This window comes from Desmodus rotundus, chromosome 5 (genome assembly GCF_022682495.2).
Source record: "Desmodus rotundus isolate HL8 chromosome 5, HLdesRot8A.1, whole genome shotgun sequence".
In the NCBI taxonomy this organism is placed as follows: Eukaryota; Metazoa; Chordata; class Mammalia; order Chiroptera; family Phyllostomidae; genus Desmodus; species Desmodus rotundus.
The window spans coordinates 9,712,005-9,736,249 of NC_071391.1; the positions used below are offsets into that span (position 1 = coordinate 9,712,005).

Sequence of the window (24,245 nt, forward strand, 5' to 3'; positions counted from 1 at the left end):
ATTCCTAGATCTGCTGCATGAAATAACTCAACTGTTAGTGAACATTTGAGATATTACAACAAAAGTTTTGTCCAATGTTATTTATTTCTTTTGTTGAGGAATAGTTCCAATAATCTAAAATGGAGGAAAATATAATGATTGTTTTAAATGAAGTTTAATTAAAGAAGCACATGTTTTTGTTGGCACATTTTATCCAGAGCTAAATAGTTATAATAGCTTAATAAATTAATGTTTCATTCATTACTGAGCGATTGGGGGAGAAAAAGCATATCCATGTGAAAGTTTCCAAAGGTGAATAGCCATGTTAGAATAAAAGAGATATGGTTAAGTCATTTTTACCTTAGTCTTTGACACAAAATTCTTCATATTTTGTGTTAAAAATTGCACTGAAGTTAATAACAATTATTTTTGAAGTGGTTAATGCCACTCACTCATTTCTACTTTTGTTAAGCTAGGTCATATTTGATCACTTTCCTACCATTCATTGCACCTCACTCACACTGGTTTCTGTTTCTTTTTAATTGTTGTTCTATTGTAGTTGTCTCATTTTCCCCCCATTGCTCTCCCTTCCCCCATCCTTGCCCTTGTCTCAGCTTCCTAGTATTTTATGTTTCCTCCACATAGACTATTCCCACATTCATTTCCAATTTCTGCTTACATGTTACCTACTCTGGGAGGTCGTAGAGGACTGCCATGGACTACTTTATAAAGTAGTCACTCCCATCCACAGTCATCATCAACGCTAAACTTTTGAATTCATTTATTCACCTGTTCATCTATTTCCCTCACCTTGAATGGAATGTCCTTTGAGCATTAGTTTAATCAGGTTCTTTCAGTAGAAATCAAGCTTTGAGGTTTGATTTCAAAATAACTTCAATATGCATTGGAGCAATCCAGAAATTCCAAACTCTATGGGTAGAAGTAAGCTCCCGAAACTCTACACACTTCAAGGGGAGAATGCTGACCAATAAAAAGACCCCAACTTTTTATAGAAATTTAGTAGTCTCAGTAAACTTTCCATCCTAACATTAAACCATTCTTCCTCTTTTGAAATTCATCAAACTCTGCCTGCGCACTTATGGTCACCCAGCAACCAACAAAGGAAACTAAAGACCAGTTAAAACATCTCCCCCACTTCCGAACAAAATCTTAATAAAACATTTGCTAATCATACAATGACTTAGTGTTTGTTCATGGTACTCAGTAAACTAATCTCTTTTGAACAACTTGAACTCCACTGAAATGAAAGGTACTGAAGAGGGTTTCCTTTGTTGCAAGTGTATGAGCTTTGTTAATTTTGTGTGGGATCGTTTTGTGTTGGATATGATTTAGAAATGATAATGAAGAATATCAAAGAAGAAAAAAAGCATTCATGTGGTTGGAACAAAACCCCAAGGAAAACAGTGAAAAATTGAGTAATGTCCAGAGGAAGAAAATCATGTCTCATTAAGAAATATCTTGAGAATTCTGGCCAAGATGGAGGCACAAGTAAACAAACACCTCTCACCTCCTCAAACAACTACAGAAAAAATTTCAACTAGACTATAAACCAAATATCCCCAAGAATAGTCAGAAAATCAAGCTGTATGCAAGTCCAACAAACCAAGGATTTATAGAAGCCACATTCACCCAGGTGGGTAAGAGGGGTAGAGACGTGGAGATGTGCAGACACGTGCAGAGATGCAGAATGGGCATAATCCCAAATCCACATGGAGGGGGTATAAATTGGGAGGGATACCTCGGGAGTGAGAAATCCCAGCCACTGACCAGACACTAAGCCCAGGGTTCCAGAGCTAGGAAGATAAGTCCCCATAAGTTCTGGCTGTAAAAACCAGTGGGAGTTAGGGCAGTGGAAGAAACTGCAGGATTCTTAGGGGACTCCTCTTAAAGAGCATGCAACAGACTTAAGACGTTGACTCCCTCTGGGATCAGCACCAGGGCAACAGCTGGAGGGGCACAAGTGGCATATGGGAAGAAATTGCAGTGCCTGTCACTCTCATTCTTTGTCATCAGCTGGACACAGAGGATTTAAACCACAAGAATGGCAAAAATCACTAAATGGAAAAAATTTACATTACTGAATGACTGTATTATCACCCATAAAACAACTAATTGAACAACCTGTATGACCTTGGCAGTGAAATATTAGAGTTTGCTTGCATGGCACCTAGTATTATTGACAGTAACTAATATAGAAAGTTTCCCATAAGTCAGTCTATGTGCTGTTAGGAGTAAGTCAGTAGTGAGAAGCTATATATTGAGGAAAACTGACAGACCATTCTAACACAGTTTAACATCAGAATTGTTTATTTGGGAATCCTCACCCAATCTCGAAATCATAACTGAAATGGCTAGCACAAATAAAATTAGTATAGGTTTTGCAGACAGAAAATATAGCGACTTGAATTCCATTCCAATCAACCTTTTGCAGGGCAAGTTAATTAACTAAATGTTCTGAGCTTTCAACTGGGGAGAATAATACTTATCTCACAAAATTATGTACTTGTTAAACCAAAACATAGCACAGTGCCTTAAACAGAATAGATGTTCAAAAATTTAGTTTCCTTTACTTTCCCTTTCATTTTCTACCTGCCTTTTATTTGTTCTTCTATGTTGTCACTTTTTTCTATGACTCTTGAAAACTTATTAATTATATTGGTTTGTATTTATAGTTACTGTACTACTGAATATAGTACTTTGAGATGAATGATGTCATCTCATTTAGATGTGTATTCTCAGAATTTGGTCAAATGTTGATTCATAGAAAAACTCAGAAATTTTTAGATATGACACTAAAAGCAATCAAAGAAAGAATAAAGAAATAGTTGGGGCATAGAAACAAGGGTGGGAAGTGAGGATGGCTGGGATGGGGGAGTTTGGTGGGGGAAAATGGAGACAACTGTAGCTGAGCAATAATAAAAACCAATAAATTTTTATTAAATAGAAAAAAAGAAATTGTATTTTACCAAAATATAAAATCTTATCCATCAAAGGACATTATTAAGAATGTGAAAAGACCACCCACATAATGAGAAAAAACCATCATTGTTCACATATCTGAGAAGGAACTAGTATCCAGAATATATAAAAGGCATTTATGACTTGATATTAAAAAGATAAATAGCCCATCTATATATGGTAGGTAGGAATTAAAACTGGTTTCGCCGCAATAGGAAACTGTTTGGCTGCTCTCAAAAAGTTAAACACAGAATCATCATGTGACCCAGCAATTTCACTTCTACGTATATGCCCAAAACAATTGAAAACATGTGTTTAGGCAAAAAGTTGTGTATTAATATTCATAGCGGCATTATTGGAAATTGCCAAAAAGTTAAAAGACCCCATTATTCATCAACTGTTGAATCAAAGATGGTATATCCATACAATGGAATATTAGCCATAAAACAGTAACAAAGTACTGAAACATGTTATGACATTGAAGCACCTCAAAAACATGTTAAATAATAGAAGCTGGATATTAAAGGACAAATATTGTATGATGTCACTTTCATGAAATATCTAGAATAAATAAACCAATAAAATGTGATTACTTATTGATAGCAGATTGGGGAAAGGAGAAATGGGAGTAGAACTAACATATATGGGGTTTGTTTTTGTGGTGATGGAAATGTTCTGGAATAAGATATTTGTGATGGTTGAAAACATCGGGAATGTGAAAAAAACAGTGATTGGACACTTAAAATGGTGGATTTTATGTTATGTTCATTATACCTCAGTAAAAATATTGCAAAGAAAATGAATGAAATTGAACCCCTTTTTCACATCACATACAAAAATTCATTCAGAATGTAAACCCAAATGTAAAAGCTGCATGTCTAAGACTCTTAGGATGAAATGTAGGTGTAAAGCTTTGTAAACTTTGGTTGGCACAGCCTTTACATACACCACCACAAGTGCAAACAGTAAGAGAAAAGTAGGTATATCAAACTCCATCACAATTAAAATATTAGTACATCAAAGAGCACGTTCTAGAAAATGAGTTAATCCCCACAGACAACAAAAACATGCATAGATTATTATATATATTTTTGTATTAGACAGGATGGACTACAGCCATGTTACAGGGGCAAATAAATCCCAAAGTGCTATGATTTAACACAGCAAACATTTATCCCACATCTGCCACTGCATGTGCATCCCAGGTCTTCCAGGAAAGCAGCGGTCTCTACAAACACCAGGGGGATAGAGGCTTTGCCACTTGTAGCTTCACCCTCTGGAACATGCAGCCCCTTTAGTTACCATGGCAGAGGGAGAGGCAATAGATGGTTGTGCACTGGCTTTTCAATACTTCAACCCAGCAATGACAAACATCATTCCTTCTCCAGCCCATTATACAGAACTAGTTTATGGCTACACCTGCCCACCAGCAGGTAAGGAAATGGGTAGAGCAGCACCTGTAGAGTTTGAGCACCATTACTTTTGTTCCAAATGACATCATTTTTTATTAATGATAAAATAGTAGTACTTATTTATCTCTTGACATGGGCTAGACATCATGTTCAGCTTTGTGTATATGTTATCTCATTTAACCTTTAGGACTCTCCTATGAAAGATATACAATATTATTATGCTTCTTTTCCTAGGTGATACATTCAAGTTTGGAGAGATTAAAGACCTTGAGCAAGTTCACCTTGTGACAAATGACAGAACCAGAGTTTGAAGGCAGGCCATGTGACTGTGCAGTTCAAACTTGTAACAACTGCACTGGACTGTGTTGATAAAAGATAATTCTGCTGGGTGCTCTGGGTCAGAGGGGCCTACACAGAGGAAAGAATGGATCCACCCCCTTAGTTCTAAAAATAAGAAAAAAAAATGCCCCCAAATACACCTAGGCCAGGTCTGTAAGAAAAATGGGTATATTTTGTTTTTAAAAAATATGGAGATACCTAGGCTTTTAAGAAATATTTAGGTATGAGAAAGCTTGCATGAGGTCCTACATCATCTGAACCAGAAATTTTAGTGAGTTCCCATTTTTGTCACCAACTTGGCTGTAGCACTGCTGATTTGCTGAGTGGAGGCTCTTTCCTTTAAGCTGCCATCTGCCCCCTCCCATGCTCCCCCGTCATGTCTTTATAAGCACTCTCAGCTGAAATACATACAAACATTATCTCTGATATATCTAGTCAGGTTCAAAATTAGGAGGGTCAATCTGGGATCAGGAGCCTCCTGAGATATCCACTCATGTGATACTAAGTGCTTCCCCCAAGAATTGCTGTGTGAAAAGGTACTTGTCTCTGCCTTGATATTTGCAAGAGCACAAGCCCAAGTTATGTTCCACGACAGAGAGCTCTACAGGTGGGGAAGGAGTTTCTTCACCATGACACTTTCCTGGATGTGGACTTCTCTCTACAACCTATGGATGAAAGTTTTCCTTACTCCTTCCTTTGTGGCCTCATTTATCTGTTCCTAGGACAAAGGTAAATATCAAGAAATATACAATCATAGCCAAGTAGAATGGGAGCGGGTGCTAGAAGAGCCAACAGTTTTTATTTTGCAGATGAGGAAGATAAAGCCTAGAGAGCTTAAATGGCTAGATCATAGACATCCTGTTAGCTAGCTGTCTGCTCACTCCCGGCCCACCGCTCTTTCCTCTCTACTATCCTGCTCCACAGCGTCCAGATTTCTGTGCTCACTGCAGTCCGAGGTCTTATATAAGTGGTCGGGGTGATGGTTAGATTCCACAGGGAGATTGCACCTCCTAATTTTTTTTTATTTAGAATGAACTATCGCTGGAGTAGTGCAAATACCATCTCTCTTTCTGAATTTCAGAGGTCCTAGGACTTTCAACATCTATTTGGGGATCTCAAATGTAAAGCTATTTTCTTTAGAAATAATCAAAGTTTGAACAGTCATTATTGTTAGCTAAATATCTTTTGGTAACCAAGAAGAGATGAACTGGTCTGTGAAAGTAATGGCCTAGATTACCTGATTTTAGTTAGGTACTTTCATACACTTACTCAGAAGGCACTGGTATAGACCCAAAGTATTTATGAGGTTTTTCTGTCAAGTAGCTAACAGTTCACTAGAATGAATCTTTCATGAATCAATCCTAGTGGATACTCCAAGACAGAAAGAGCTACAAATGATTCTTAAAGTTTTTCAATAATCATATTATAAATGATAATGTTGGCAACATTTATCTCATTTACTTCTATATTCCTGGCACCCAGAACCATGCCCAACACACAGTAAAAAATAATAATAATAAAATAAAATACATAAAATGTTGGTATCCTTTATGCTTGTCTCAGAGAACTTTCATATTCATTGTTACATCAGAGCAAGATTGCAGTCCATGAGGGAGCTAGAGGATTTGGGGGAAAGAAGGGGAAGGGTTAAGTCAAGGAACCCATATAAAGGAACAATGGACAAAGAAAATGGGGGGCGGGATTTGATGTGGGACAGGTCAGGGGAGAGCAATGGGGGGAAATGGGGACAAGTATAATTGAGCAATAAAAAATAAAAATAAATAAAATAAAAATAAAATAAATTAAATTTAAAAAGACCTGACCAACTGGCTGACCTACACCCAGGTGATTATACACAGAACTAGGATTAAAATTGGCCTTGTGTTTATAGTACATTCCTACCCACACCACCCTCTGAATTGCTAGATCAAAGGAGCAGTTTTGTGTGCTTCTGTACCTACAAATAGTGTAGATAAGAAATTTAGTCAATACATTGGCCATTCTCAGGCATCAATACAATACAGAAATTAACGTTTTCCAAAAGAAATTTAATCAGATTCACGTTTATGAATTTGGATCAACTGTGGCAAGCAGAGACATGTGTGAATTGATAAACCAGTCTCAGGAAGAAGTAACTTCATTGTCAGTAGGGTGTTCTGGTATATTCTGGGTACTTTTATGGTCATTTTGTAACTCTATACACTTTTATTGTAGCACTAAGCACTTTGGGGGGTTAATTTGTATACCTTCTTGTCTCTACCCCCTTATAAAGTCAGGAATCACGTAATATCAGCTCCTGGCACATAGCTGGTTTATGTACAAAACTAGCTGGAGGAGAATGAGAAGAGTGAGCTAACATTCCATGTGCCAGGCATTGTGTTAGTCGGCTCCACCTGTCATTTAATTTCATCTTTTCACCTCTGTATAATAACATATTGGGTAGTACATGACCTGAGTATTTCATACACAATGACAGAGATTCACAGAATCTAAGTAATTTCCGAAGGCTGCATTCTATCTAAATTGCCAATCAGTGAATGGCACAACTGTACAACTGAAAAAAAGTATATTCTTGTTAGTAATAGTCACCTTGGGCTCTTCTGCTAAATGATTGTAGTATATCTATAACCTGACACATTTTTTCTCTTTTTCAGGGTTCAATTCTCTCTCTCTTGTTTCTACCAATTACTTTTTCACATTACACCCTAACTGAGATTTTGATTGTGGAATGTGTTTTACCAGCTAGTAATACCTAACTGCTTACAATTGCCTGTTCACACAATTGTGTTTACCACTTCATGCTTTTATCCATGATGTTTCTCCTGCCTGGTATAATAGTAGCTGTGGTAATAGTAGCCTTGGTGAATGAGAAGGAATAGTGTGGGTGTCCCTAAAGCAGGGCTCCAAATCACTGTGTATCTTCAGCTATAGTTAACAAGCTGGTGAGGTGTCACTGAGAAATGGGAAATGCATTTGACAGGACTTGTCAGCATCATATACCAATGACCAACTAAATGTTTCTTATATTCTACTTTCTGTTGATTAAGCTTTTTATGCATATCTTAGACAAAGGTGCTTGCAAGACATGACAAGTAGAAAAAAAGTTCTCTGTGGTTTAATGTAATAAAATATACCATAGAGCAAGCAAGCTGAAATGTGTCCCGGAGCTATAATATGGGACACATTCCAGTGTCCTTCCATACCTCTTCTAGATGAGCCTCATTCAATCCGCTCCAAACCACCACTGAGTCCCACTTCTTGCACACCGGCTCCTAACCTTGACAGGAGGCTGCCACATGTGAGCAAGAGACACCGTTGACACTTCAATTCTCATGATAATCATCAACTAGCATTATTGTGTGTGGGCTCATTTTTTTTTGTAGGTGTCTCTCGTGGTGATTCCCAAACGACTTTCATGGAGAACATTTCAGAGGTGACTGAGTTCATTCTTGTGGGGTTAACAGATGCCCTAGAGATGCAGATCCCCCTCTTCATAATCTTCTCCCTCATCTATCTCATCACTCTGGTTGGAAACCTGGGGATGATCATGTTGATTCTGTTGGACTCTCGACTCCACACTCCCATGTACTTTTTTCTCAGTAACCTCTCCCTGGTGGACTGTGTTTATGCCTCAGCTGTCACCCCCAAAGTAATAGTGGGGTTTCTCAGAGGAGATAAGATGATATCCTACAATGCATGTGCTGCCCAGATGTTTTTCTTTGCAGCTTTTGCCACTATTGAAAGTTTCCTCCTGGCCTCAATGGCCTTTGACCGCCACGTGGCAGTGTGTAATTCCCTGTATTATGCCACCACCATGACAAGCACTGTGTGTGCCTTACTGGTCACTGGACCCTACATCTGTGGACTCTTGGAATCTTCCATCCATGTTGCCCTCACTTTCCACCTCTCCTTCTGTCATTCCAATGTTGTTAATCACTTTTTCTGTGACATTCCCCCACTGCTGGCTCTCTCTTGCTCTGACATCAACACAAATGAGATTGTGCTCTTCACACTGGCAGCGTTCAATGTCTTTGTCACTCTCTTGGTTATCTTGAGCTCTTACCTTTTCATTTTCATTGCTATTCTGAGGATGCACTCAACTGATGGACAGAAGAAAGCCTTCTCCACCTGTGCGTCCCACTTAGCCACTGTTTCCATTTTCTATGGGACAATCATCTTCATGTACTTACAGCCAAGTTCTAGTCATTCCATGGACACAGACAAAATGGCATCTGTGTTTTACACCATGGTCATCCCCATGCTGAACCCAGTGGTCTACAGCCTACGAAACAAAGAGGTCAAGAGTGCATTCAGGAAGGTGGTTGGAAAAGCAAAGTCTTTACTGGATTCAGCCTACTAATTGGAAATAGCACACAAAGCATTAAAACTTCTAATAGGCTTTTAGTATCTATAAATATTTTTTGGATTTTAATTATTTCTTGTCTTTTTAAAAAGAGAAGTAAGGCTTTATTTCCTTATTTCATAAATAAAGTTGGCTGAGCTGGTAATTATTACTTGTCTTTAATTTTTCTGAGCAGTTCTTTCCAAATGAGACTGGATCTATTCATGCTTTGGGACTATGATTAGGTAGGAGAAATTTTGGATGTCTTTTTCCAGAAATGCAATGTTACTTCTATCTTAAGATCAAGATTATAGTCCTAGATACTATAGAATCCCGCACTATACCACTTTATTAGTCTAAAGTCTAAAGTGCTTTGCAGGTAAGCCTCATAAGTGTATGACAGCACAGTTACATTTTTAGTTACTAAAATTCAAAATAATCCCATGATTCTTTTTTAAAATTAATTAATTAATTTTTAGAGAGAGGGGAAGGGAAGAAGGAAGAGAGGAAGAGAAATATCAATGTGTGGCTGCCTCTCACATGCCCCCTATTGGGGACCTGGCCCGCAACCCAGGCATATGTTTTGACTGGGAATTGAACTGGCAACCCTTTCATTCCCGTGCCAGTGCTCAATCCACTGAGCCACACCAGCCAGAGCCATGATTCTTGTATATAGCATAGAAGCTTGGTTCTCCAATATTCATGCTCCTAAGAATGATCTTGAGACTGTTGACATGTAGAATCCGAAGACCTAATTCCAAATAATCTAACTTAGTATACCTCTGGTGGAGCCTGGAAATTTGTATTATGTTCACTCATTAGTCACGTATACCTGAATCCTGAGCTGAGATAGCAAGAATACCAATGGTGAATTTGAATGATGAAGGATACCATGTAAGAAAAATTTATTTGGTTCCTCAATTTCAGAGAGAAAAACACAGTTCAGAGGGCAAAAATATATCCACATTTATTTCTTACCTGAGTTCTAATAGATAAAGTTCGTATAAGAGAGGCTGGGTGGGGAGGGCTGCCTGTTTGCTTAAACTCCCCCTGTATTTCAGATGTGGTTATTGTGCAGATAACACTTTGAGAACTGTTACCTTAGAACAGCAGTTCAAAAGCATCATCACAAGACCAACAACATCAGCATCACCTGGAATTTTTCATAAATGTCAATTATAGGAACCCTGCCTCCCAGACCTACAGAATCGGAAACTAGGAGTACAGCCCAACTATTTGTGCTTTAACCAGACCTCCTGGTGATTTTAAAGCACTGTGAACCACTGGATTCATGCAACCTAGAATCACTAGCCTAAAGCAATGCATCCTTCCCAGTTCGGTTCAGCTAGCAATTGTTTGACCCTATACCATGCTGTCGTGGGCATAAAGATATTAAAATTTTTTTAAATCTCTTTTATCAAGGACCAGTAGTCTTCTAGCATAACACAGTTATCTTTGTTATGAAAGCATTAGAAAGACTGAAGGAGACATGAAAAAGCTGAAATAATAGTGACCTAGCATTTTCCTTAAAACTGTTTAAATCTCCTCTAATGGTGATATTCTGAGGACTCCCCATCACTCACCACAATTTTAAGTAGGAGCACATTAAGCCACATAGGCTCTTGAGACCACCACAGGTATATAAAGGGGTCGGAACCATTGTGTGCTCTCTCTGTGTTCCCGCTATTTACAACAAAGCCCATGTTATTTGGGAAGACTTGTCATCCCTGTTTTCTAGAAGTTTGTACTATATAATAAAGAGCTTCACTTAGATAAAGAAACTAAGCTGGAAAATTAACACACTCCACTGAACACCCACTTTTAGGAGGGTTGAAGACCATACAGCTCACTTTCTAAAGGATTTCATCTAGTTTTACAGTTCAAAATTTATCTAGAGGGCTAATAACCAATATTTGGTTTACCACAAATAGTACACATTCTGGGCTATTTTCATACAGATTACTAACCACAGGTTGGTTTTACACTACCAGGCAAGACAATTTGGTCCTCATAATTCCTGGTGAACATAATTAATGATGTCATATTTAAAGCATTATGAATATTGTAAAGTATCTGGTATTTGAAGAAACTGTAGTGCTAAAAATGGTAAGAACAGATCATGTGTTCTTAACTTCTGTATGCACTTGCTTCATGTATGAGTCACCTATATTTTTCCTAAGTCAAAGGAAGGCTCTTTCAATTGACCACAGTAATAAAAGATAGTCAAGTCCATGTGTGACTTTTGTTGTTGTTTTATATGTAGCCTCTGAAAATTCTGACTTAAATGAAAGATTTTCAAGAAATTACAGGATTAAATGAAGAGGTTGAAAATGGAAAATTTGTTAGCAGAATCAGGGGTAAAACAGTACATGAAGTTGAAGGGAGGTAACTATAGAGGAGCAAATAAAACAACCTGGTGGGGTGAGAGTTAAAATTATAGTTATCATCACAGAAATTAGTAGGACTAGGGCAGGTTCAACAGAGAAAAATATAAATATGATTGACAGAGGAAATAAGAAAATTAGAAGTGATAAATAGGGCATAAATCTATTGCAAGAGAAAGAAATAGAAATTATAGAGTTTTGAGGTTAGAAGGAACCATGAACATCATCTAATCCAACCACGTATAAAAATTCATGAATATTTCCTACTGATTAGATTTGCTGGAACACAACATCCAGAGGTCCCTATCAGGTATAGTTAGGAATGAAGACACCAGCCCATGGTCCCCAGACAGCAGTTACCTGTGAGCATCATGTGGGAAGTTACCCATTAGCTTTATCACAGTTGGTCAAACCAGGAAATTTTTTCCAAATATGATTTTATGTGGATTTGTTTTAAGAAAGACCACTGGGGAAATTTCTCCTCTTTGGGACTCATTATTTTAAGACATGCTACAGGGCACTAGATTGTCTGGTTAAATCAGGCAAGAATGGCCTCAGAGTAAAGAGGAGAATGCAAAAGTGGAGCCTGGTCCCTCCATTCACGACTCTGGCTTAGGATGACCTCATAGTACCCTTACTTTCCTGCTAGCTCTCTTTACCTTGCCCTAGTCCAAGGATGGCATTCTAAAATCTGAGTCATTTCCTGAACCCCAGCACACTCTTTGCCACCTGCATCTAGATATTACAAGGGTATAACCTACTGGTCACTTCATTTCTAAGGGATTGCATACATCTGAAGCCCATGTATTCTTATTTCACTTCATCCTTAAAGAACAGAATCCATAGGGTCAGAAAGCATTCTAGCCCAATTAAAAAATGGGCGAAGGACTTGAACAGACACTTCTCCAAGGAAGACATACAGAGGGCCCAGAGACATATGAAAAGATGTTCAGCATCACTAGTCACCAGAGAGATGCAAATTAAAACCACAATGAGGTACCATCTCACACCAGTTAGAGTGGCCAACATAAACAAATCAACAGACAAATGTTGGAGAGGATGTGGAGAAAAGGGAACCCTAGTGCACTCACTGTTGGTGGGAATGCAGACTGGTGAGGCCACTGTGGAAAACAGTATGGAATTTCCTCAGAAAACTAAAAATGGAACTGCCCTTTGGCCCAGCAATTCCGCTGCTGGGATTATACCCTAAGAACCCTGAAACACCAATCCAAAAGAACCTGTGCACCCCAATGTTCATAGCAGCACAATTTACAATAGCCAAGTACTGGAAGCAACCTAAGTGCCCATCAGCAAATGAGTGGATCCAAAAAGTATGGTATATTTACACAATGGAATTCTATGCAGCAGAGAGAAAGAAGGAGCTTATACCCTTTGCAACAGCATGGATGGAACTGGAGAGCATTATGCTAAGTGAAATAAGCCAGATGGTGAGGGACAAATAGCATAGGATCTCACCTTTAACTGGAACATAATCAATAGAAGAAAAAAGCAAACAAAATATAACCAGAGACATTGAAGTTAAGAACAATCTAACAATAGCCAGAGGGGAGTGGGGAGGGGACAGTGAGGCTAGGGCATTACAGGAACTACTATAAAGGACACATGGACAAAATCAAGGGGAAGGGTGGAGGTGGGGGAGGGAAGTGGGTTCAGCTGGGGTGGGGTAGAGGGGTGGGGAGAAAAGGCATACAACTGTAATTGAATAACAATAAAAATTTAAAAAAAAAAAGCATTCTAGGAGAAGTCCCTCAATCATCTATGGCAGAAACTTAACATTTCAAAAAAAATGTCTTTTGCCTATAAGAATTTTCTTTGATGGCTGATGGAATAAAGTGAATTGCAAAGAAGTAAGGAAACATCTTCAGAGATCTTTCAAAAATCAATGTGCATTAATTAATTAGATTTCTAACATAAGACACCCAAGTCATCAGATGATCAGCGTGGCTCGTCAAGTGTCAGGGTCAAACTTTCTAAAGGTCATCCTCTGCATTAGGGTTCTGAAGAAACAGAGCAAACAGGATGTACATATATAAAGGGGGAGATTTATTTTAAGGAATTGGCTCATGTGATTATGGAGTCTGGCAAGTCCAAAAATGTCCAACCCAGGTTAACAAGCTGGAAATTTCTGCAGGCATCAATGCTGTGGTCTTGAGTTCAAAGGCATTCTGGAAGTGAAATTTCTTCCTTTTCTGGGTATCTCAGTCTATTCTCTTCAGACTTTTCCGTGGTTGGGTAAGATTCTCCAACACTGTAATGGGTAAACTGCTTTACACAAAGTCTACTGATTTACATGTTAATCGTATCTAAAAAACACCTTGACAGCAACCTCTTGACTGATGTTTGACTGAGCAACTGGGTACTATATATAGACTAACAAGTTGACACATAAAATTAGAAATCATAATCCACCCTTTGTTAGCTTGGCATCCATACTCATCTCCTTAAAGCATATTTGGTCTTTAATAAAGATAATAACAAAGTCATACTTCTGCCTAATCTGACATGATTAACCTGCATATCACTGAAAACACACTAACCCTATGCCCAGAAGAGGATGCAAAGTCTTTGGGTGAAGTTCGCCCTTCTACTATTGTAGAGTTAACAGTACCTAAATGTTATAATGCAAAGTCAACATATCTTATGTCATACAGTAAGGGGACAGAGAGGGAAGAAACACATACATACATACACACCTATTCATAAAACTGAAAATATATGTAACATTTGCAGTCCTCATTTCCACAGCTGGTCATGTGGTCAAAACTGGTATTTATAATTCCTTTTTCCAATACCCAGTCCATATTCTTTTTGTTGTCAGAAAGTTCCACAGCATATCATGGTTTTTTGCCAAGTGGGGTGACCCAAACCTTCATTCTTAAAGGGTCTGGGACTTTAGCTGTCTTCAAAGGGCCTTTCATGACTCCATCAAGCCAGGTGGTGGAGAACACGGTAAGATCAGTGAATTCCATGAGTACAGACTCATTTATGAACTTCACTTGCTATAAAAAGTGAGTTCCTTGGGCAAAAGCAATGTTGTATAGAGTACCATGACTATAACAAAACATTCTGTAAATCTGTAGTTTTGGCAGAAGCTTTGTGTGCAGGGCAGGCAAATCTATATCCAGAGTAAGTGCACTCAAACATTCCATGAAATGAACCTGAGCTAAAAACTCCATTGACTTCCTGGCCTCCATAAGCACCTACTCTGACTGGGGAACTACAGTGACTTTTGGGTCTCTGGAGCTAATGCCAATTCAGAATCAGTCAAACCTCTGTCTAGATCTTATAACTCAACCCTATCTGGCAATTGGGATCTGACCAGCCTGCACGCACACGCACACACACGTCAAAGAGCTATATTAATTACTTTAGACCCACACAGAGGACTTCCTCTGAATAAATGGGGCATTCAGGAGCATACATTCACACGCAGACTTATAAAAATCTATATATGCATGACCAACATTTTTTTCAAGGAATAACTGAATTTGCTAAGACCTATAAGAATGTCTCTGCTCACAGAGATTTAAGAAAGGAAAATGATATAAAAAAGATTAAACATTTGTTAAATATTCACTGAGGTACTATTAAGTATACAGCACTCTTCTAGGTTCCATGGAAGCCAGATAAAATATAAAATACGATCTCAGTTTTCCAGGATGAAAATAATTTGGGATAAACCCAGTTATGACAATCTGGTGGGAGTAAATGCCTTGCGACAGAAGACTCAGATGACCCTGATTAGGGAACTTCATAGTTTTCAGAAAATCACTTGGGGGTACTGAGAATGTTGCAAAAAAGTTTAATACTGGTGTCTACTTTGACAATTACATCCTAAACCTTCCGCTGACAGGGGATCCCAAGTGTAGGGACAGTTTTAGTTTGGAGCAATTATCTGCTAACAGGGGAGGAGATCAGCAATCACCAAAACTACCTTCTGGGAAATGAAACCTATGAGGCAAAACCCTAGATGGCAAAGAAGTTTACTTCTTCCATAGCATTTGTTCAGAAAGGTTAGTTAAAGTCTCAGTCCCACTGGGTAGTCTCTCTAGGCACATAGTCCTCCCTTCTCTATCCACAAGAGCAGTCAGACTTTCCCTGCTAAGCCCTGATCTTTTTTAATATAACTGAGAAGACTGGCTCAATTTACTCCCTCCCCTTCTCATATTGGAGCCAAGAGAAAGTCTTGTTCAACCTCCTTGATTTATAAAGTTCCAGGCACCAAGTGACACTGACTTAGAAAAGTGAGTAATGGTTTTACAGGTCGAGACTCCAGTATTTCAGAACTAGTTCAGACCAGGACTTACAGTATGTTCTCTGAATCCACTTGGAAGCCCATTTTTTTTTGAGTAGAATGGTAATAACTAATCTCAAAGAAATATTGAGAGAATAAATAACATAAATTTTGGTATGGCTTGAGTTCATAAAACCCTCTTATTTAGTCCTGACATACAATACGGTAGATATTATTAATATTATCCCTTTTAGAGAGTCAAAGAAATAAGGGAAGAATTAGCATTTGTTATGCAAATTATAGATTTTATACATTAAGCCACATGCTCTAAACATTTTATCTTGTTTAATCTAATCATAACCCTATTAGATAAATATTATTATTTACATCTTTTAAATATGGGGAAACTAAAAGTAATATGAGGTGATCTGCCCAGAATATAATATGATCAACAGTAGACAGATTCTAGCACAGGTCTGCTCCATGCCAAATCTACTAACCCACCTCTAAAATAATGCTAATTGGACAGTTGGAGAGCTGTTTTAGCCTAGACTTCCAGAATGCAAATGGATCACTTTTCTCATAAAACCCTTTTCAACTGGGCTTGAGTGGCTGGAGAGGCAAAAAAAAAAAAAAGATGAGGGTGTGATGTGGGATATGACTTGGAGCCACTGAGATAATAAGCATGGGTTCATGAACAGGTGCCAGCCTGGGCAGATTTCTGGGGATGATGCTGCAGTGCTCCTATCTTGGCTCTGTCCTATGCAACAGAACAGAATATTCTAGTAGCCTAGAGGTTGGCTGCTAGGAAACTTGGAATGGCAAGTTAATATGTTTATACAGTAAGTTTCACTCTCTTGGAACCATAAAACCCACTATTTTATGTATGCAGAATATGGGCCCTATTACTGTTTTCTACTTAATTTTCATTCTTTAGATCTAAGTTTAAGTATTCTTCTCCTAGGAAGCCTTTTTGGAATCACCTAATCACAAACTATGCCAGATCCTATGTTGTGAAGTCTTATAACACACTGTTTTTCTTCATAGCACTTAAACAGATCTATTGATTATCTATCTATCTTTCATCTATCTATCTACCTATACATATATCAGATTATTTAATTAAGTGTCTGCCTTTCCTATTACAATGTAATAACCACTGAGCACAGACTGTGACATTTTGATCACCATTGTATGTGACACTTGGCACTTAATACATAAAAATTTAATGTAAATGACTTCAGAAAGGACAAATTAAAGATTTTCTAAAAATCTCAATATCAGCAGACTAGAACAGGCCAATGTTTTTTTTAAATGGTGGATGATGTTTTGCTACTATGAAAACAGAAAAAAAGATTAGAAATTTTAGCATCTAAGAAGCTAAATAACAGTCAAAGGATGAGGAGAATACCAAACAATTGAACACACACCTGTGAATTAATCTTATTTTTATCAGATGAAAGAAAGAGACTGCCTGTGACCATATGGGTGATGTCCAGATCTTTTTAATCCTGTTTCTGAGATCTGGTCCATGCAGGACCCTTTTTAGGAAGATACTTAACATGCGAGGATTTCCAGAGCTGAAATCGTGAGAAATATCAAATCCACGTCATATGAGGAATAGCTAAATAAATCAGGATGAGAACATAGAACTGCATAATAATGGCTCTTCAGTATCTGAATTGTTCCATGTGGAAACTGCCCCATAGTTTAAAATGAATACATAGAAGTTGCACAGAGGTAGGGTCCAGCTGACAAGAAAGAACTTTTAGAGCACTTGTTCCAACAATGGAGCAAGAGAGCCAGGAGGCAATGAGATTTCCTGGGCACTGAAGGTGACCTGATGTTCAGATACTTTATTGATGATTCAAATTCTAATAGGGGACTGAACTAAGCAATTTCTGAGGCTCTTTCCAACGCCAAGAATTTATGACTTATGATAGCTCTGATGTAAGTATTTTATTATAGATCCTGGAGAGCACCATTAAGAAGAGTGTGATTGACTATAATAAAATTCTCAGAAGTCATCATTATCACACAGATTTCAAAGCCCTCCATCATCATATAGACGGACTAGTGTCAGACATCTGCTGTAGCCTTATATATGCTATGTCCATGGGTGATGGGCCGATGAGAATTTTTCCACAGTGTAGCCCAAATGCTTTCTATAATTAGGTCTATTAAAGTTGTTTCCATAAGGGTTTTTAAACAAGTGATTTGACTATGAAATAATCTTAAAAATTAAAAGAGACAATGGGGGGAAGTATAAATGACCTGTTATTCACAGTTTATTTACCCATTCAACACATTATTATTGAGTGCTCACAATTTGCACATGGTTAGTTTGGAGATACAAGGAGATAAACTATAGATAAGGGAGGATGGTTGCCCTTGAACTTGTAAATAATTATGATCGTTTTCTGATATTAGGCAGTTAGGATGCTATTACTATGAACTAGGCACTGTGGTAGGTACTTTACATTAGGATCTCATTTAATCCAAACAACCCTTAGAGCTGATATAATTATTACTCTTATTTTTAAATAAAGAACATCATAATATGACAGATGGTTACTAGACTTATTGGGGTAATCACTTTATAAGTATATAAATATCTAATCTCTACATTGTACACCTGAAACTAATATACTATTGTATGTCTACTATAATTTAAAAATAAATTTTAAAAATAAGAAACTGGGATTCTGAGAAGTTATATATTGATGAGCATTGCAGAACCAGAAGATAGGATTATTCAAACTATCAGTTTTGAAATTAAATTGTTTACTTAATTTCACACTGATACACTGGCCCTCCTCTGCTTGTTATAATACATTGTCAAATATGTGAAATGATATTAAAAATAATTCAAATCATTATTGAAATTCAGAAGAGGAAAAATGAATAAATGAAAAGAATACTCCTTGTTAATCACTGAAAAAACAACAGTCATTTATGCCCTAAGTGCTCTTAATATTTAGGACAGTCTAAATATACACACTTTCTTCCAATATTAGTTCATCACACATTTCCTACAGATTCAAAATTCTACTAAACACCCAATGTTGGATATTGCCTTTTGTGTGCGTGTGTGGTCATAACATAAAATTAAATACAGAACATAAAATTTTCAATCTTCAAAATTTTCAAGTGTACAACACAGTATTATTAACCACATATGGATTGTTGTACAAGAAATCGCCACAGAGTTTTATGCCCCCGAACCAAAGCTCTATACCCTAACAACAATTCTCCTTTCCCCACTCCCTCTTGCCCCTGGCAACCCCCATTCTACTTTCAGTTTCTAAGAATTTGACTACTTTAGATCCTGATTGCAAGTAGAACCAGGATGTATTTTTCTTTTTGTGACTGGCTTATTTCATTTAACATAACATTCTTAAGGTTCACCTGTGTTGTAGCATATGACAGGATTAAGCCTTTTTTTAAGGCTGAATAGTACTCTGGTGTATTTACGCATCACATTATTTTATCCATTCATCTGTTAGTGAACAATTAGATAACTTCCATCTCTTCGCTATTGTGAATAATGGTGCAACGAATGTGGTGTGCAAATACCTCTTTAAGATCCTGTTTTCAATTGTTTTAAGTATATACACAGAAGTGGAATTGCTGGATTACATGGTAATTCCATTTTTTATTTTTAAAGGAACCTCCATACTATGTTCTATAGTGGCTGAACCATTTTATATTCCCACCAATAATGCACAAGTTTTCCAATTGTTCTACATCATTGTCAGCACCTGTGGGTTGTTTTGTTTTGTTTTGTTTTGTTTTGTTTTGTTTTGTTTAGTGGCTATCCTAGCGAGTGTGAAGGAATAAGTCATTGTGATTTTGATATGCATTAACATAATGATTAGTGCTGTTGAACATCTCTTCATATGCTTATTGGTCACATGTATTTCTTCAATGGACAGATATCTAGTCAAGTTTTTGCCCATTTTTATATGGATTGTTTGTTTTGTTGTTTATAGGGAACAGTTCCACGCGTGGGAAATGTAGCCCAGCTCCCACTTGGAAAAGCCAGTGGGAACAAGGTCTGGCAGGCAGGACCCACACCCATGGACAGGTTCTCCCGTGGGGAATCAGGCCTGCATTGTACCTAGGCTGCTATGAGATTTGCTTTTGCTAAAACTCCCTCACCCTGGATTGAGGCAGCAAATGTTTACTGAGTATCTTTAACTTCCTAAAGTCCATGCTAAACCTCCCAAGTATGGAGTGTAACCAGTTCAACCACTTTTCCCCTTGATCTGTAACATCCTTCTCTTTGAAGTAATTAGCAACATTCTTTCCTTTGTCATCTGTAAAAGGTAATCACCTACAGCAAACCTGTGCATAGTAAATGAGGACCATCCTAGATGTAATGTGCCCAGAAAATCAATAAAAGCCTGTCCAGGCAGGGGTCGGGCTCTCTCTGGCCCTGTCGCCTTCTCTCTCACTTAGAGGGTGGCCATGGCATCCCTTTTTCTACACAGGATTTCTGTAGTCCATGTGAATTTGTCCACTGCAGCCATAGCACACAGATCCCGCGGGCCGGGATCCACATCAGTTGTTGAGTTGTAGGTTCTTTTCATATTCAGAATACGAACCCTTTATCAGATATATGGTTTTTAAATATTGTCTCCAATTCCATAGGTTGCCTTTCATCCTGTTGATTATATCTTTTGCTGCCGAGAGCTGCTGATCTTTCTTAAGCACAACTCTGATGCTGTCAAGCCACTAATGCTGCCGCCTTTGCCTAGAGAGTAGTACCTCCCCTTCTGCACCTAATATTCAATCCTTTAGGATCTTGTTAGCACCTTACCCTTGCTCCAGACTGAACCACTGTTTCTAATGACCCTCACATCCTTATGCTTTCCAATTTTTAATTGTGTTTTACAATAACTCTCTTTTCCTTAGATGTCCTTACTATTCCATGAATTTTCTCCCATGAATCCTTTCTTAATTAAATGTATTAGAGTGGCATTGGTTAATAACATATACGCTTCAATAGTAATACATTATCTGTATATTGCATTGTGTATTCGCCACCCAAAGTTGTCTCCTTCCATCACCATTTATTTGACTCTCTTTACTCTCTTTAACTTTCCCCCCGACTCCTTTCCCCTCTAGCAACTGCCATACTATTGTCTGTGTCCAAATGTCTGTTCATTTGTTGCTATTTTATATCCCATAGATAAGTGAAATCATGATTCCTATGGATTAATGCCCAAAATTGAAAAATATATTTCCTCTCTAAAACTCAGTTGTCTAATTTATATATTTCCATGACTTAACCTACTTTTGATTCATAGTATAAAATATATTTTGTGTATGTCATGAGCTTTTGAATGTTATATGCAAATACATACAACTCAATACCTGAAGGGGCATTGAGTGTAAATATAAGTGAATTAGAAAATAAATGAATAAATAGATTTGTGCCGTCACTTTCATCGCCTCTGCACCCAAAATTTCCTTCACACTTTCCCTGTGACTTTACTAAAAAAAATTCAATTTTCATTCCATTTCTACTGAAAATGGCTTTGAATTCCACAAATTTCCCTGAATATTTTCCTCAAAATTTTTTTACATAATTTAGCCCAACACTTAGAAGTTAGAAATTAAGTTTTACATATTTATGTGAAGACGTTTAGTAAAGTGGAGGAAAAAGAAAACTAGTTCTAATTCTGGTTTGAAACTCCAGCTCTGGTGAGATTAGTTCATGGCTCCCAGTGTGAACTAATATATTGTCAGTCTGATTGTTTCCCCTCTTCTAGTAACTCAGGACAGACAAAACCTGTTAGCTCAATGACCTGGGGAAATTGCTCAGTGTTGATGGAGTTTGTGTTCCTGGCCTATCCCTCCCATCCTGGGCTGCGTGTCTTGTCCTTCCTGGGAGTCAGCCTGGTTTATGCGTTGATCATCAGTGGGAATGTCCTCATTGTGGTGGCCATCCAGACAGAAGCCCGCCTACACACGCCCATGTACTATTTCCTGGGCAGCCTCTCGGGGATAGAAATATGCTACACTGCTGTGGTGGTGCCTCACATTCTAGCCAACATCCTGCAGTCCGAGAGGAACATCACCCTCCTGGGCTGCGCCACTCAGATGATTTTCTTCATTGGGCTTGGCAGTGCCGATTGCTTCCTCTTGGCTGCGATGGCCTATGACCGGTATGTTGCCATTTGCCACCCCTTGCGGTACCCTCTCGTTATAACTTTAACTCTTTGTGTTTACTTGGTTGTGGCGTCTGTGGTCATCGGCCTGTGTCTGTCCTTACAACTGGCGGCCTTCATCTTCTCTCTGCCGTTCTGCCAGACGCGGGGTATCGAGCACTTCTTTTGTGATGTACCGCCAGTGATGCACCTTGTCTGTGCCAACAGCCACGTACATGAGCAGTCAGTGCTGGTGGCAGCCGCCCTAGCCATTGCCATGCCTTTCCTCCTCATCGCCACCTCCTACACCTTCATCGTGGCTGCTGTGCTCAAGATCCATTCAACAGCCGGCCGCCACCGGGCCTTCTCCACCTGCACCTCCCACCTCACTGTGGTCCTGCTGCAGTATGGCTGTTGCGCCTTCATGTACCTGCGCCCCAGCTCCAGCTACCACCCCAAGCAGGATCAATTTATCTCATTGATATACACACTGGGAACTCCACTGCTCAATCCATTTATCTATACGCTGAGGAACAGTGAGATGAAGGGGACCATACAGAGAGTTCTTTCCAGGAATTTTCTCTCCCAGAAAAACTAGGGGAGGGTACAACCTATCAGGCAAGGGTTTGGCTCCAACCCACACAAATCTCCATGCAACTGGGATTTCTCAGTTGATGTTAAAACTGATCTATTAAAATGGTATAAATTGTCCAGATACTGTTTAGTTATGTGTACCAGAGACCATTACAATGTTTCTCCCATTTTAGTAGACTCAGTAATTTCTCTTCTATAAAAAAATTAACAAATGAGCATAACATAATAGAAAGTGACAAGCATAAGACCGCATCTCAGGTACCAGCTAGAAGTAGATACGCCATTCAATAGATTTTAACTTTAAAAATGTAGTGAAGGGATTGTACACAGCAGTATGAGTGAGGGAACAGTTAAGGTCTGGCAACACTCTTACATCCTGTCAATAGCAGGAATCCCTATAATCCCTAGCCCTCACAGGCAAAAAGAAGGTACAGTATTATTAGAGATAGTGAAACTACATCTATCAAAAGAAAACATTTGGGCCCTGGCTGGTGTGGCTCAGTGGATTGAGTGCCAACTTGTGAACCAAAGGGTCACCAATTCAATTCCCAGTCAGGGCACTTGTCTGGGTGGCAGGCCAGGTCCCCAGTTGGGGGCATACAAGAGGCAACCACACATTGATATTTCTCTACCTCTCTTTCTCCCTCCCTGACGCTCTCTCTGAAAATAAATAAAAGCTGAAAAAAAAAAAGAAAACACTTGGTAAGAACTGTGGCTTTGGGGGAATAACCATGCAAAGAGATAGCAGGGAGATAACTACTCCAACCTCTTTCTACTTGTACCTTCCCATCCCTTGCCCTGTCTCCCATTGGTGAAACCCAGCTGGAAGGAAGAGGGCAGGGGATACTGAATGATTCAGTTCTCAGAAGCCAGCCGTTTTGGACAGAGCAGAGAATAGACAGACCTTGAGAGTTGGGACACACAGAATAATCAGAAAAAGATAATTTATTATAGTAGCTTCTGTAAAAATAAGAATACAACAAAATGAAAAATGTTAACAACTTGATTTCCCATAATAAACTATTTGCTAAATAATTATTATATGAAAGAATTTTATCTTTGTGCCTATTCTTGTACTTATTCATTCATTCAGTAAATTTTGAGCATTTAAAATATGCCAGGCATTAACTTTTCAAGAAACAATACAGAAGGAGTTCATAAAACTATGAACTGATTCATTCACATCCATTCCCATAGCCACACCTTAGCTTTTTTTAGCCTTAAATTTAGGTTTTCAATACTAGTTATTAGTAATGATTAACATTAAGTACTTACTGTGTATCATAAATATATGTATTCTCTTAATCTTTAAAAATCTTATAAAGTATGGCTGTTATTATTCTTTTTTTTTATTCTTGTAACCCACAGTTTAAGTAACTGGTGTGAGGTCCTGCAGATAATATGTGTTGGAGCTGAAATTTGTAATTTGAACCCAGTGAGTCCAGCTGCAGAAGCAATGTTTATTTGCATTTCATTATCAATGATGATGAGTACCTTCTCATAGGCTTACAGGCCATTTTGCTATCTTCATTGTAAAATATTAATTGAAGAATTTACTAATTTTAATTAGATTATTGTCTCTCTTTTGAGTTTATTATACATTATGGACATAATTTCTTTGTCAGATATATTTATTAACATTTTCTACCTAATTTTGACTTAAATCTCCCATTGATATATTTTTTTTAACTCTGTAAGGTCATTACCTTTAATTATCAGGACATTAAAAGTTTGTCAAAAGGTATATTAAGTATATATGAATTTCTTTCTTAACTTTATTTTTATTGTTAACACTATTACAGATAT

The 24,245-nt window shown here is 38.0% G+C and overlaps 2 protein-coding genes across 2 annotated transcripts; both read left to right on the forward strand.

The window, feature by feature from the left end:
- The first annotated feature begins 5,233 nt into the window (after positions 1-5,233).
- Positions 5,234-9,421, forward strand: LOC112320287 (olfactory receptor 5B12). The gene is made up of 2 exons (XM_024577747.3): positions 5,234-5,438; positions 8,093-9,421. The coding sequence occupies exon 2, from the start codon at positions 8,125-8,127 to the stop codon at positions 9,067-9,069; it is 945 nt and encodes a 314-aa protein (XP_024433515.2). The 5' UTR covers positions 5,234-5,438; positions 8,093-8,124; the 3' UTR covers positions 9,070-9,421.
- A 6,196-nt stretch (positions 9,422-15,617) lies between these two features.
- Positions 15,618-23,507, forward strand: OR10W1 (olfactory receptor family 10 subfamily W member 1). The gene is made up of 2 exons (XM_024577752.3): positions 15,618-15,700; positions 21,468-23,507. The coding sequence occupies exon 2, from the start codon at positions 21,499-21,501 to the stop codon at positions 22,441-22,443; it is 945 nt and encodes a 314-aa protein (XP_024433520.1). The 5' UTR covers positions 15,618-15,700; positions 21,468-21,498; the 3' UTR covers positions 22,444-23,507.
- The last annotated feature ends 738 nt before the right edge of the window (positions 23,508-24,245 follow it).

Coding starts and splice junctions, on each gene's coding strand:
- OR10W1 (XM_024577752.3), top strand. CDS start 21,499: ATGACCTGGGGAAATTGCTCAGTGTTGATGGAGTTTGTGTTCCTGGCC.
- LOC112320287 (XM_024577747.3), top strand. CDS start 8,125: ATGGAGAACATTTCAGAGGTGACTGAGTTCATTCTTGTGGGGTTAACA.